This window comes from Lampris incognitus, chromosome 7, assembly GCF_029633865.1.
Source record: "Lampris incognitus isolate fLamInc1 chromosome 7, fLamInc1.hap2, whole genome shotgun sequence".
NCBI lineage: Eukaryota > Metazoa > Chordata > Actinopteri > Lampriformes > Lampridae > Lampris > Lampris incognitus.
The window spans coordinates 663,674-678,962 of record NC_079217.1 but is presented as its reverse complement, the minus strand read 5'-3'; the positions used below and the strand labels follow the sequence as shown (position 1 = coordinate 678,962).

Here is a 15,289-nt window from a genome sequence, read left to right as displayed (position 1 = left end):
TGAAGGGTTCCGTTTCATCTCCACTGCCACTGAGTGCTGTGGCTGCCATATTGTCATGCAGTAGTCTCAGTATCCGGATGTATTTGTCCGGGCAGCCAGTTTTTGCCCGAACCAGCCACAGAGCCTGACGGTTCACAGAGTCGTAGGCTTTGGTGAGGTCTATGAAGGCCATGTATAGTGGTTGATTTTGTTCCCGGCATTTTTCCTGTAGTTGGCGAGCAATGAAAATCATATCCATGGTACTTCTGTTTGGGCGAAATCCACTCTGAGACTCAGGGAGAATGTTTTCTGACAGGGGGAGGAGTCTATTAGCCAAAACCCAGGTGAGAGTTTTCCCAGTGGTGGATAGGAGGGAAATGCCACGGTAATTTCTGCAGTCTGCCTTGTCTCCCTTCTTAAAGATGGAGACAATGAGGGCATCCCTAAGTTGTGCAGGGATTTCCTCATTTTCCCATATTTTGAGGAGCAGGGCGTGGATGTGACTAAGGAGAACTGGCCCACCACCCTTCAGGATTTCAGTTGGGATGCCATCAGGTCCAGCGGCCTTGTTGTTCTTCATCTTCCTTATGGCATGCTGCACCTCGTTCCGACTGGGTGGTGCTCCCATATTCTTGTTGATGAGTTGTTGAGGGAGTTGGTCAAGGGCCTTCATCTCAGGAGTTGTGTCCCTGCTCCTCATAATGCTCTTTCCATCTGTTGGTCATTGACTTATATCTTTCAGCAGCATTAGCCCATCTTTGGAGGGAAGGGGGGCTAGGCAACGGTGGTTGGGGCCATATACCGCTCTTGTGGCATCGAAGAAACCTCTGGTATCCCCACAGTCATCAAGCTGCTGGATCTCCACAGCCTTCCTTGTCCACCACTGGTTCTTCAGTTGCCTAACCCGAGATTGAACTGCTGCCTTTGCTTTGGCATGGGCTACTCTTTTAGCCTTGCAGTTGATGTTATTTTGCCAGGCAATGAAGGTTTGCCACTTGATGTCAATGAGCTGTTGGATTTCGTTGTCATTCTCATCGTACCAGTCTTGATGTTTCCGGGTTTTGTAGCCAAGGGTGCTTTTGCAGGAGTCCATGGTGATAGACTTAAGCAGGTCCCAGTGTGTATCAATATCTTCTGGATATTGCTTGGGCAGAGCAGTGCTGAGAGTAGCCTGGAGCTGTTCTCGAAAGGTGGTGTCACCCAGCCGTTCGATGTTGAGCTTTGGCTGGCACTGTCTTTTTGCACCCTTCTTTTCCAAGTGAGACTAATGGACATGATGGAGCAGATGAGGCGGTGGTCTGTTCAGCAGTCATCCGCACTGGTCATTGCTCTGGTGTTGAGCACATCATGGCGGTCTTTGGCGCGGACGACTATGTAATCGATGAGGTGCCAGAGCTTAGAGCGAGGATGCATCCAGGATGTTTTGTGTTTATTCTTTTGGCGGAAAAGTGTGTTGGTGATGACCAGGCTGTGTTCTGAGCACTCTGATAGCAGTAATATGCCGTTGGAGTTCGTGTTGCCAACTCCTTCCTTCCCTAGTGTGCCTCTCCATAGAGTGTGGTTTCATCCCACCCTGGCATTGAAATCTCCAAGCAGGATTAGCTTGTACTCCTTGGGGACTTTGGTTAAGATGTTGTCTAGGTCAGCATAGAAGGCCTCCTTCACTTCATCCTGTGCATCAAGTGTTGGAGTGTAGGCACTAACAACCGTGGCCTTTTGGCCACCTGTGAGTGTCAGGCGTATGGACATTAGGCGTTCATTGATGCCCACAGGGAGTTCAGAGAGGTGGTTGATGAGGCTGTTCTTAATAGCAAAGCCCACGCCATGGATCACTGGCTCATCAGCAGGTTTTCTTTTCCAGAAGAAAGTGTATCTTCCTTTTTTCTCCTTCAGCTGCCCTTCATCAGCCAGTTGGGTTTCAGAGAGTACTGCAATATCGATCCGGAATCTCCTTAGCGCCCTGGTGATGATGGCAGTTCGCCTTTCGGGTCGATCACTGTGCTTATTGTCCATGAGGGTCTGCACGTTCCAGGTTCCAATGTAAGTTTGCTTCCGTTTATGTTTCTGACCACTTAGTGGTGATCCCTCTGGGTGTGGTAGCCCAGACAGGAGTTTTTGTCGCAGGCTAGGTTTAGGGCACCTTTTCCAGCCCCTTCCTCTACTGGGGTGAGCAGAGTGGATCCTAAATAGGGCTGCGCAGTCGTGGGTGCAGCTGCCAAAAAGCTCTTTCTGACTCAGCCCAAGAGCTTAACGACTGAATCAGATGCCCACCGCCTGTGTGTCAGGTTGTGGCTAGGGGCTGCCGGAATTCACGGTCCTGCCCGTCATCACTTCCTGATCGCCACAGGAGTTTATCCGGGATGTTAAACGGTCTGATTCCCTTTCGGAAGGACGCCTGTGAGTGGAATCTTTTAATGTGGGGAGGCTGGTGCACAGGCAGCCTCCCCACAGTCCTTGGCATAGAAAGGCCACGATCCAGTGGCATGGAGAGCAAGACAACTGGGGGCCCTTCTTTGCTGCAGCCTTCTTCCGCCTTTGCGGCCATTGTGGTGCTCCTTACAGTCACCATCTTCCACCTGCTCCGCCGTTGAGGACTTATTTGCTATTAGCCCATAGCTGGCGCAGTGGTTGAGAGACGTCAGGGTGTGTCCACACACCGGTGGGCCTGCACGCCTTCTCTTTGGGCCCCACTGCTGCTCTGAGATCCCCTACAGTGTGGTCTGGGACCGCAAAGTACCCAGTTACCGTTTGTGGCCACGAGGAGGCACTGCAGGAGTCTTGGCGACGGAGAGGCTATGTACCGGCAGGAGGAGACTTACGCACTCGGCTCCTCTTTTCACCCCCTACAAGAGGGCTAGCCGGCGGCAGTAACTGAAAGCAGAAAGTAGCAAGCAGAAGCAGCATGCAGCATGCACTATCTACAAGTACTACTACTACCCCAGTACTACTGCACTAATGCGTCACACACACACACACACACACACACAAACACAAACACACACACACACACACATATTAGCCGATACCTGGTGTAGACACACAGGTTTGACACTATCAGAATTAGTTGCTTCTCAACACTACTGACCGTGGTTGTACCCTGATAGACAGTTGCATGTCTTGGAAATGACTTACAATTACTGTTATTATTAGAAAAAGCAGTTTTACATGAGCTCACAGAGCGGGTGTCTGGTTTAGAAACAGGAGTTGCAGATGAGATCCAGAACAGGTGTCTGGTTTAGAAACAGGAGTTGTAGATGAGATCCAGAGCAGGTGTCTGTTTTAGAAACAGGAGTTGTACATGAGATCCAGAGCAGGTGTCTGGTTTAGAAACAGGAGTTGTACATGAGATCCAGAGCAGGTGTCTGGTTTAGAAACAGGAGTTGTAGATGAGATCCAGAGCAGGTGTCTGGTTTAGAAACAGGAGTTGTAGATGAGATCCAGAACAGGTGTCTGGTTTAGAAACAGGAGTTGTAGATGAGCTCCAGAGCAGGTGTCTGGTTTAGAAACAGGAGTTTTAGATGAGATCCAGAGCAGGTGTCTGGTTTAAAAACAGGAGTTGTGGATGAGATCCAGAACAGGTGTCTGGTTTAGAAACAAAAGTTGTAGATGAGATCCAGAACAGGTGTCTGGTTTAGAAACAGGAGTTGTAGATGAGATCCAGAGCAGGTGTCTGGTTTAGAAACAGGAGTTGTAGATGAGATCCAGAACAGGTGTCTGGTTTAGAAACAAGAGTTGTAGATGAGATCCAGAGCAGGTGTCTGGTTTAGAAACAGGAGTTGTAGATGAGATCCAGAGCAGGTGTCTGGTTTAGAAACATGTGTTGTAGATGAGCTCCAGAACAGGTGTCTGGTTTAGAAACAAAAGTTGTAGATGAGATCCAGAACAGGTGTCTGGTTTAGAAACAGGAGTTGTAGATGAGATCCAGAGCAGGTGTCTGGTTTAGAAACATGTGTTGTAGATGAGATCCAGAGCAGGTGTCTGGTTTAGAAACAAAAGTTGTAGATGAGATCCAGAACAGGTGTCTGGTTTAGAAACAGGAGTTGTAGATGAGATCCAGAGCAGGTGTCTGGTTTAGAAACAGGAGTTGTAGATGAGATCCAGAACAGGTGTCTGGTTTAGAAACAAGAGTTGTAGATGAGATCCAGAGCAGGTGTCTGGTTTAGAAACAGGAGTTGTAGATGAGATCCAGAGCAGGTGTCTGGTTTAGAAACAGGAGTTGTAGATGAGATCCAGAACAGGTGTCTGGTTTAGAAACATGAGTTTTAGATGAGATCCAGAGCAGGTGTCTGGTTTAGAAACAGGAGTTTTAGATGAGCTCCAGAGCAGGTGTCTGGTTTAGAAACATGTGTTGTAGATGAGATCCAGAGCAGGTGTCTGGTTTAGAAACAGGTGTTTTAGATGAGATCCAGAGCAGGTGTCTGGTTTAGAAACATGAGTTGTAGATGAGATCCAGAGCAGGTGTCTGGTTTAGAAACAGGGGTTTTAGATGAGCTCCAGAGCAGGTGTCTGGTTTAGAAACAGGAGTTGTAGATGAGCTCCAGAGCAGGTGTCTGGTTTAGAAACAGGAGTTGTAGATGAGATCTAGAGCAGGTGTCTGGTTTAGAAACAGGAGTTTTACATGAGCTCACAGAGCAGATGTCTGATTTAGAAACATGAGTTTTAGATGAGATCCAGAGCAGGTGTCTGGTTTAGAAACAGGAGTTGTAGATGAGATCCAGAGCAGGTGTCTGGTTTAGAAACAGGAGTTTTAGAAGAGATCCAGAGCAGGTGTCCTGTTTAGAAACAAGAGTTGTAGATGAGATCCAGAGCAGGTGTCTGGTTTAGAAACAGGAGTTTTAGATGAGATCCAGAGCAGGTGTCTGGTTTAGAAACAGGAGTTGTAGATGAGATACAGAGCAGGTGTCTGGTTTAGAAACAGGAGTTGTAGATGAGATCCAGAGCAGGTGTCTGGTTTAGAAACAGGAGTTGTAGATGAGATCCAGAACAGGTGTCTGGTTTAGAAACAGGAGTTTTAGATGAGCTCCAGAGCAGGTGTCTGGTTTAGAAACAGGAGTTGTAGATGAGATCCAGAGCAGATGTCTGTTTTAGAAACAGGAGTTGTAGATGAGATCCAGAGCAGGTGTCTGGTTTAGAAACAGGAGTTGTAGATGAGATCCAGAGCAGGTGTCTGGTTTAGAAGTCCAGTGGAGGACCTGGTCTAGAGAGGCATTATAATCCTGCATCATGTTGAATATGAACTACACCACAACAAAAACCAAGTACCAACCACTGAACATGATACTGTTATGTGTTAAGCTTCATCACACACACACACACACACACACACACACACACACACACACACACACACACACACACACACACACACACACACACACACACTCACACAGACCTGGCCCACGATGGTTCTTCTCCATCCAGATGTAGCAGTTGCTCTGGGCGACTCCGGTCTGGGAATCCAGGAAGGGCAGGCGCATGGAGCGCTCGGCACACAGCCGGGCATTGTAGCTGCGACAGTGTTCTATGGCCTCTTTGTAGAACTCCTCACCAAGGCTGGACGGGTGAGGCAGGGGGTGGGGGTGGGGGTGGGGGGTGGGGTAGCATGGGGCATGATAGGTTAGGGGTAAAGCACAAGGAGGCCCTGAGTGAGTCACCATCAACACCGGAGTGAAACCCAGGGTAGAAGACAGCAGTGTATGCACACGGATGTGTGTGTGTGTGTGTGTGTGTGTGTGTGTGTGTGTGTGTGTGTGTGTGTGTGTGTGTGCATGTGCGTGTGCGGTGTGTGCAGGTTTACCCTTGTGTGTGTGTGTGTGTGTGTGTGTGGTGTGTGTGTGTGTGTGTGTGTGTGTGTGTGTGCATGTGCGTGTGCGGTGTGTGCAGGTTTACCCTTGTGTGTGTGTGTGTGTGTGTGTGTGTGTGTGTGTGTGCGGTGTTGGTACTGGTAAGCCAGAGGTTCACAGTCCTTTTTAAGGTGGGTCATAATAGATGAGCTGGTAGCTACACACTCAAACTATGCATGCACACACACACACACACACACACATACACACACACACACACACACACACACACACACACAAGGGTAAACCTGCACGCACACGCACACGCACACACACACACACACACACACATACACACACACACACACACACACACACACACACACAAGGGTAAACCTGCACGCACACGCACATGCACACACACACACACACACACACACACACACACACACACACACACACACAAGGGTAAACCTGCACGCACACGCACATGCACACACACACACACACACACACACACACACACACACACACACACACACACACACACACACACACACACAAGGGTAAACCTGCACGGGGCAGTACAGTGAAAGTGTGTTACCCTCTCTCATTGTGAGTCAGTGTATGCACTGTGTTTTCACACCTGTACAAGAAGGGTTTGAATTAAAATTCAGTGTAATTTCCTTTTTCTTTGTTCTTCTACCCCTCCTTCCCTCCTTCCCTGCCTCCCTCCTTCCCTCCTTCCCTGCCTCCCTCCTTCCCTCCTTCCCTGCCTCCCTCCTTCCCTCCTTCCCTGCCTCCCTCCTTCCCTCCCCGTCTCTCATTCATACCTGTTCTTGATGACTGCACCTCCAGACTGCCTGTAGGGAGAAAAAAACAGAGTTAAATGTGTGGTGAGTCACTCCTGTGCCCCACCCTTTTCTCTCCTGACTCCACTCTTCTTTCTGCCTTTCTCTCTCTTATTCTCTCTCTCTCTCTTATTCTCTCTCTCTCTCTCTTATTCTCTCTCTCTCTCTCTCTCTCTCTCTCTTATTCTCTCTCTCTCTCTCTCTCTCTCTCTCTTATTCTCTCTCTGTCATTCTCTCTCTCTCTCTCTTTTATTCTCTCTCTCTCTTATTCTCTCTCTCTCTCTCTCTTATTCTCTCTCTCTGTCATTCTCTCTCTCTCTCTCTTTTATTCTCTCTCTCTCTCCCTTATTCTCTCTCTCTCTCTCTCTCTTTTATTCTCTCTCTCTCTCTCTCTTATTCTCTCTCTCTCTCTTATTCTCTCTCTCTCTCTGTCTTATTCTCTCTCTTATTCTCTCTCTCTCTCTCTCTCTCTCTCTCTCTCTCTCTCTCTCTCTCTCTCTCTCTCTCTCTCTCTCTCTCTCTCTCTCTCTCTCTCTCTCTCTCTCTCTCTCTCTCTTACACCATCTCTTCAGATTTCCCCTTGTCTCTTTTCCCCACTTCCATTCACGCTGTCTCCTGTTAATCGCTCCACTGTGTTGTCATCCTGCTGGGGTGCAGATATCAAGGTCACACACACACACACACACACACACACACACACACACACACACACACACACACACACACACACACACACACACACACACACCGGCAGCTGTTTGACTTAAACAAAATCCGTGCAGGAAACCTGATGTTCCTTGCAAGCCCTTGCACTCTTGATCGCTGGTTTGACTTAATAATTGATTTAATAACTGATTTAATAATTGACTTAATAATTGATTTAATAACTGATTTAATAATTGATCTAATGACCATTTAATGAAAAACAACACTTTGCTTCTGACTTGTACAGCTTACTTGCCTGACAGATTTTCAGTGGAAATCAAGACAGAAACCAGGTACTGAGGGAGAGGCCCAGCTGTTTGGACAAAGCTGCAGGGTCCATCGACTGATAACATGAACCATAACAAAGGGTTGGTCCTCACATCATTACAGAATGAGAGGAGGGTAAGCTGCACAAAGGAGTCCCCAGAATACTAGAGAAGTAGTGTGGTGCCCGGACAAAGACACAGCAGAGTACCTGACCAGATGTTTTACGTGCAGAAGAGACAGATAAGAGACGCTCCTCTGCAGAAGTCAACTTGGAACAGCAGACGGGAATGGTGCCGCAAAAATAAACTCTACCATTAGTCAACAGGGACGGCTGTGGGATCTAACAGTTGGGAATTGGTGTCTTGAAAAGCATTTACATCATCACGAGCTGTTGCCAGAAGTGTTGCGCCTGTTGGATGGGATCTGAACATCCGTATGTTGGGAACGAACTCTTCATGTACTGTGCAAATGCGGGAATGCACTGCCAGGCTTGGAGTTTGTGCTACAGATATTGCTTACAGTTCAGCGTGTGGAGCAGGCTAACCACACGACCAGCGCCGAACATTACAGCCACGTTAGTCGTGCGTGGCCACGCCGATGTCTTCACTTCACTTCACTTTACGTAGCACAGGGCCAGGCGAAGGTTCTCCAGCCCACAGTCAGGAACCAGGGCCAGCACAAGCCAGGCCGGAGAAAACACATCCACATTCCACATTCCATCAGGAACGGCATGCCTCCTCTACACAACTACACAACTAGTCGTGCAGGGAAACTAACATACACATGCAAAAAGGACAAAAAGGAATATACACATGCAAAAAGGAATATACACATGCAAAAGGGAATATACACATGCAAAAGGGAATATACACATGCAAAAAGGAATATACACATGCAAAAGAGAATATACACATGCAAAAAGGAATATACACATGCAAAAAGGAATATACACATGCAAAAAGGAATATACACATGCAAAAGAGAATATACACATGCAAAAAGGAATATACACATGCAAAAGGGAATATACACATGCAAAAAGGAATATACACATGCAAAAGAGAATATACACATGCAAAAAGGAATATACGCATGCAAAAAGGAATATACACATACAAAAAAGAATATACACATGCAAAAGGGAATATACACATGCAAAAAGGAATATACACATGCAAAAAAGACAGCTACAACATACACACACCCATGAGGCGTTGGTCAGAATAAGCCACACATGCAGCTTTTAAAATATTAACCGGAAGAAGACTTGGGCTTCGAAGCTGAGTACTAGTCGTGCTAGTGACTAGAATGAAACTGAGGAACCGGGTTGGGGTGGGGGTGCGGGGGGGGGGGTGAATAAGTCTTGAGAGATGGATAGAGGAGAGAATGAGAGGAAAAGGAAAACATTCAAAATGCAAAACAGCTCACCCCTGAGCTCCCTCTTCTCCCCCCCTCTTTATAACCCTCTCGTTTCCAAATTCGACCCCTCCCCCCACGTCCTCCTCCCTTCTCTCCACCACTGTCTTTAGTTATTGGGGTAAGTCAACCTCTTCAATAAGACGGTGACAGCTGTAGAAAATGGCTGCTTTCAATTTGGGTGCATCTGCTTCCAATCTCATTATATTACGATAGCAAAGCACCCCTGTTTGGTCTTACAGGCTCACAGAGATGCTTAAACTGGGAGGGAGAGGGAGCGAGAGAGAGAGAGAGAGAGAAAGAGAGGAGGGAGGGAGGGAGGGAGAGAGAGCAAGAGAGAGGGGGGGAGGGAGAGAGAGAGAGACAGAGACAGAGACAGAGAGAGAGGGAGAGAGAAAGAGAGAGAGGGAGGGAGAGAGGGGGAGGGAGAGAGAGGGAGAGGGATGGAGGGAGGGAAAGAGAGAGAGGGAGAGAGAAAGATAGAGGGAGGGAGGGAGGGAGAGCAAGAGAGAGGGAGGGAGAGAGGGGGAGGGAGAGGGATGGAGGGAGGGAGAGAGAGAGAGGGATGGGGGGCAAAGAAGGGGAGAGAGGGAACAGGACCCAGTGAAAGATGATGAAGAAGAGGCAGGGAGAAAAGCAGGAGAGGAGGGAGGAAGAACAGAGGAGGGGCGAGTCGGAGACGGTGTGGAGGACACCGATATGCGGGGTGACTTGGAGGGACGTGTAAGGAGGCTCGGTCTCTTCTTGTGCTGGGCTCAGCTGTAGAACCTGCTCCTTCCGCTTGCCATCGCTTACAAGTGGGGGTTCACATGGCGGGACCGAGGCCCGCTGGCTGCACAAACCCCACCAGCAAATACACACAAGGCCTCGTGTTGAAGACGTGACGCCACAGCGTGTGGCCTGCTCAGCACCGCCTGCTCAGCACCGCCTGCTCAGCACCGCCTGCTCAGCACCGCCTGCTCATCACCGCTGCAGACGAACCAGCGGTAAAAACAACACGCTCCTCGCGCTGCAGGCTCCACCGGTCACTCCTCCCTGCTCCGCTGGCCCCGGGCAGCAATGCAGTGGCTGCTATATGGACTTCAACAAACAGGGGGGGCCACTGAATATCATTTACAACCCTGCATGTAGAGTGGAGGATGATTACAGCTGCGACCCCTCCGCCCTGTGGCCACTTGGGGCGCACTGACCACGGAGGCTGTGGAAAATACAAACCACTGACAACCCGAGCTGACCCACGCTGAAACCACAAAGCGCTAAAACAAGTTTTTTTTTGGACCCCCCCCCCCCACTCCCTTTTTTTCTCCTCAATTGTATCCGGCCGACTACCCCACTCTCCCGAGCCGTCCCGGTCTCTGCTGCGCCCCCTCTGCCGATTCGGGGGGGGGGGGGCTGCACACTACCACCAGAGCCCTAGAAAGAGAGAGTTGCGTCAACTCGGTAGACCTCAATGGGCCACTTATTTAACAGCAATGGCGGATCATGGGAGCCCCGGATAGTTCCAAACAGTGCGCAGAGAATATGCGTCACGTTGGAATATATCTATATCTACATCTACATCTACATCTACATCTACATCTATATCTATATCTATATCTACATCTATATCTATATCTATATCCATATCTATATGTATATCTACATCTATATCTATATCTATATCCATATCCATATCTATATCTACATCTATATCTACATCTATATCTATATCTATATCTATATCTATATCTACATCCATATCTACATCTATATCTATGTCTACATCTACATCTATATCTATATCTATATCTACATCTACATCTACATCTACATCTACATCTATATCTATATCTATATCTATATCTACATCTATATCTACATCTATATCTACATCTATATCTATATCTATATCTACATCTACATCTACGTCTATATCTACATCTATATCTACATCTATATCTATATCTACATCTATATCTACATCTATATCTATATCTACATCTATATCTATATCTACATCTACATCTACATCTATATCTATATCTATATCTACATATAAATGTAACAAGCTGAACATATTGGTTAGCAGAAGCAGTTCATTTAAATGAGCCGCCAGGCTTCGTGTGGAACTATTCGGCGGCTACATGAACCACGTGACCCTCTCGCGTTCTGACCCCTCACTGACGCAACTCTCTCTTTCTAGGGCTCTGCAGACTACCACACGCCTCCTCCCATACACGTGGGGTCACCAGCCGCTTCTTTTCACCTGACAGTGAGGAGTTTCACCAGGGGGACGTAGCACGTGGGAGGATCACGCTATCCCCCCCAGTTCCCCCTCCCCCCTGAACAGGCACCCCGACTGACCAGAGGAGGCGCTAGTGCAGCGACCAGGACACACACCCACATCCGGCTTCCCACCTACACACACGGCCAATTGTGTCTGTAGGGACGCCCGACCAAGCCGGAGGTGACACAGGGACGTGAACCTGGATCGCCGTGTTGGTAGGCCACGGAATAGACCACCACGCCACCCGGACGCCCCCGCGCCAAAATATGTTGCCACTCAAACAGCAAGCAACACAAGAAATACCAACTTCCTGGGCGCCATCCTCATCGATGCGGTCGGTCTACACGTCACATGATTGGTTGTGTTGCCTTGATGGGAGCGTCTCAATCTCCTTTCTCTGCTTCATTTCCTGTGTTGACGTCTCAGTGACGTTTGGCAAACAAACGATGAGACGCTGCAGCAAGTAGACAAGTATTCGCTCTATACCTTTCTACAGGAAGTACTCCAGCTACTACAATACTGAGCGAACACAAACTTACTGCAGGAAGTATTCCAGCTACTACAATACCGAGGGAACAGAAACTTACTACAGGAAGTACTCCAGCTACTACAATACTGAGCAAACAGAAACTTACTACAGGAAGTATTCCAACTACTACAATACTGAGCAAACAGAAACTTACTACAGGAAGTACTCCAGCTACTACAATACTGAGCGAACAGAAACTTACTGCAGGAAGTACTCCAGCTACTACAATACTGAGCAAACAGAAACTTACTACAGGAAGTATTCCAACTACTACAATACTGAGCAAACAGAAACTTACTACAGGAAGTACTCCAGCTACTACAATACTGAGCGAACAGAAACTTACTGCAGGAAGTATTCCAGCTACTACAATACTGAGCGAACATAAACTTACTGCAGGAAGTATTCCAGCTACTACAATACTGAGCAAACAGAAACTTACTGCAGGAAGTATTCCAGCTACTACAATACCGAGGGAACAGAAACTTACTGCGGGAAGTATTCCAGCTACTACAATACTGAGCGAACAGAAACTTATTGCAGGAAGTATTCCAGCTACTACAATACTGAGCGAACAGAAACTTATTGCGGGAAGTATTCCAGCTACTACAATACTGAGCGAACAGAAACTTATTGCAGGAAGTATTCCAGCTACTACACTACTGAGCGAACAGAAACTTACTACAGGAACACTCCAGCTACTACAATACTGAGTGAACAGAAACTCACTACAGGAAGTATTCCAGCTACTACAATACTGAGGGAACAGAAACTTACTACAGGAAGTACTCCAGCTACTACAATACTGAGCGAACAGAAACTTATTACAGGAAGTATTCCAGCTACTACAATACTGAGCAAACAGAAACTTACTACAGGAAGTACTCCAGCTACTACAATACTGAGCAAACAGAAACTTACTACAGGAAGTATTCCAACTACTACAATACTGAGCAAACAGAAACTTACTACAGGAAGTACTCCAGCTACTACAATACTGAGCGAACAGAAACTTACTGCAGGAAGTATTCCAGCTACTACAATACTGAGCGAACATAAACTTACTGCAGGAAGTATTCCAGCTACTACAATACTGAGCAAACAGAAACTTACTGCAGGAAGTATTCCAGCTACTACAATACCGAGGGAACAGAAACTTACTGCAGGAAGTATTCCAGCTACTACAATACTGAGCGAACAGAAACTTATTGCAGGAAGTATTCCAGCTACTACAATACTGAGCGAACAGAAACTTATTGCGGGAAGTATTCCAGCTACTACAATACTGAGCGAACAGAAACTTATTGCAGGAAGTATTCCAGCTACTACAATACTGAGCGAACAGAAACTTACTACAGGAACACTCCAGCTACTACAATACTGAGTGAACAGAAACTCACTACAGGAAGTATTCCAGCTACTACAATACTGAGGGAACAGAAACTTACTACAGGAAGTACTCCAGCTACTACAATACTGAGCGAACAGAAACTTATTACAGGAAGTATTCCAGCTACTACAATACCGAGGGAACAGAAACTTACTACAGGAAGTACTCCAGCTACTACAATACTGAGCGAACAGAAACTTACTGCAGGAAGTATTCCAGCTACTACAATACTGAGCGAACATAAACTTACTACAGGAAGTATTCCAGCTACTACAATACTGAGCAAACAGAAACTTACTGCAGGAAGTATTCCAGCTACTACAATACCGAGGGAACAGAAACTTACTACAGGAAGTACTCCAGCTACTACAATACTGAGCAAACAGAAACTTACTACAGGAAGTATTCCAACTACTACAATACTGAGCAAACAGAAACTTACTACAGGAAGTACTCCAGCTACTACAATACTGAGCAAACAGAAACTTACTACAGGAAGTATTCCAACTACTACAATACTGAGCAAACAGAAACTTACTACAGGAAGTACTCCAGCTACTACAATACTGAGCGAACAGAAACTTACTGCAGGAAGTATTCCAGCTACTACAATACTGAGCGAACATAAACTTACTGCAGGAAGTATTCCAGCTACTACAATACTGAGCAAACAGAAACTTACTGCAGGAAGTATTCCAGCTACTACAATACCGAGGGAACAGAAACTTACTGCAGGAAGTATTCCAGCTACTACAATACTGAGCGAACAGAAACTTATTGCAGGAAGTATTCCAGCTACTACAATACTGAGCGAACAGAAACTTATTGCGGGAAGTATTCCAGCTACTACAATACTGAGCGAACAGAAACTTATTGCAGGAAGTATTCCAGCTACTACAATACTGAGCGAACAGAAACTTACTACAGGAACACTCCAGCTACTACAATACTGAGTGAACAGAAACTCACTACAGGAAGTATTCCAGCTACTACAATACTGAGGGAACAGAAACTTACTACAGGAAGTACTCCAGCTACTACAATACTGAGCGAACAGAAACTTATTACAGGAAGTATTCCAGCTACTACAATACCGAGGGAACAGAAACTTACTACAGGAAGTACTCCAGCTACTACAATACTGAGCAAACAGAAACTTACTACAGGAAGTATTCCAACTACTACAATACTGAGCAAACAGAAACTTACTACAGGAAGTACTCCAGCTACTACAATACTGAGCGAACAGAAACTTACTGCAGGAAGTATTCCAGCTACTACAATACTGAGCGAACATAAACTTACTACAGGAAGTATTCCAGCTACTACAATACTGAGCAAACAGAAACTTACTGCAGGAAGTATTCCAGCTACTACAATACCGAGGGAACAGAAACTTACTACAGGAAGTACTCCAGCTACTACAATACTGAGCAAACAGAAACTTACTACAGGAAGTATTCCAACTACTACAATACTGAGCAAACAGAAACTTACTACAGGAAGTACTCCAGCTACTACAATACTGAGCGAACAGAAACTTACTGCAGGAAGTATTCCAGCTACTACAATACTGAGCGAACATAAACTTACTACAGGAAGTATTCCAGCTACTACAATACTGAGCAAACAGAAACTTACTGCAGGAAGTATTCCAGCTACTACAATACCGAGGGAACAGAAACGTACTGCAGGAAGTATTCCAGCTACTACAATACTGAGCGAACAGAAACTTATTGCAGGAAGTATTCCAGCTACTACAATACTGAGCGAACAGAAACTTACTACAGGAACACTCCAGCTACTACAATACTGAGTGAACAGAAACTCACTACAGGAAGTATTCCAACTACTACAATACTGAGCAAACAGAAACTTACTGCAGGAAGTACTCCAGCTACTACAATACTGAGCGAACACAAACTTACTGCAGGAAGTATTCCAGCTACTACAATACCGAGGGAACAGAAACTTACTACAGGAAGTACTCCAGCTACTACAATACTGAGCAAACAGAAACTTACTACAGGAAGTATTCCAACTACTACAATACTGAGCAAACAGAAACTTACTACAGGAAGTACTCCAGCTACTACAATGCTG

The 15,289-nt window shown here is 46.5% G+C and overlaps 1 protein-coding gene across 1 annotated transcript in view; it reads right to left on the bottom strand.

The window, feature by feature from the left end:
• The window catches only part of dpf1 (double PHD fingers 1), a 198,150-nt gene that overhangs the window by 92,711 nt on the left and 90,150 nt on the right, over nucleotides 1-15,289 (bottom strand). Inside the window, 2 exon segments of the mRNA XM_056283643.1 lie at nucleotides 5,372-5,532; nucleotides 6,596-6,625. Coding sequence (XP_056139618.1) covers nucleotides 5,372-5,532; nucleotides 6,596-6,625 — 191 coding nt within the window.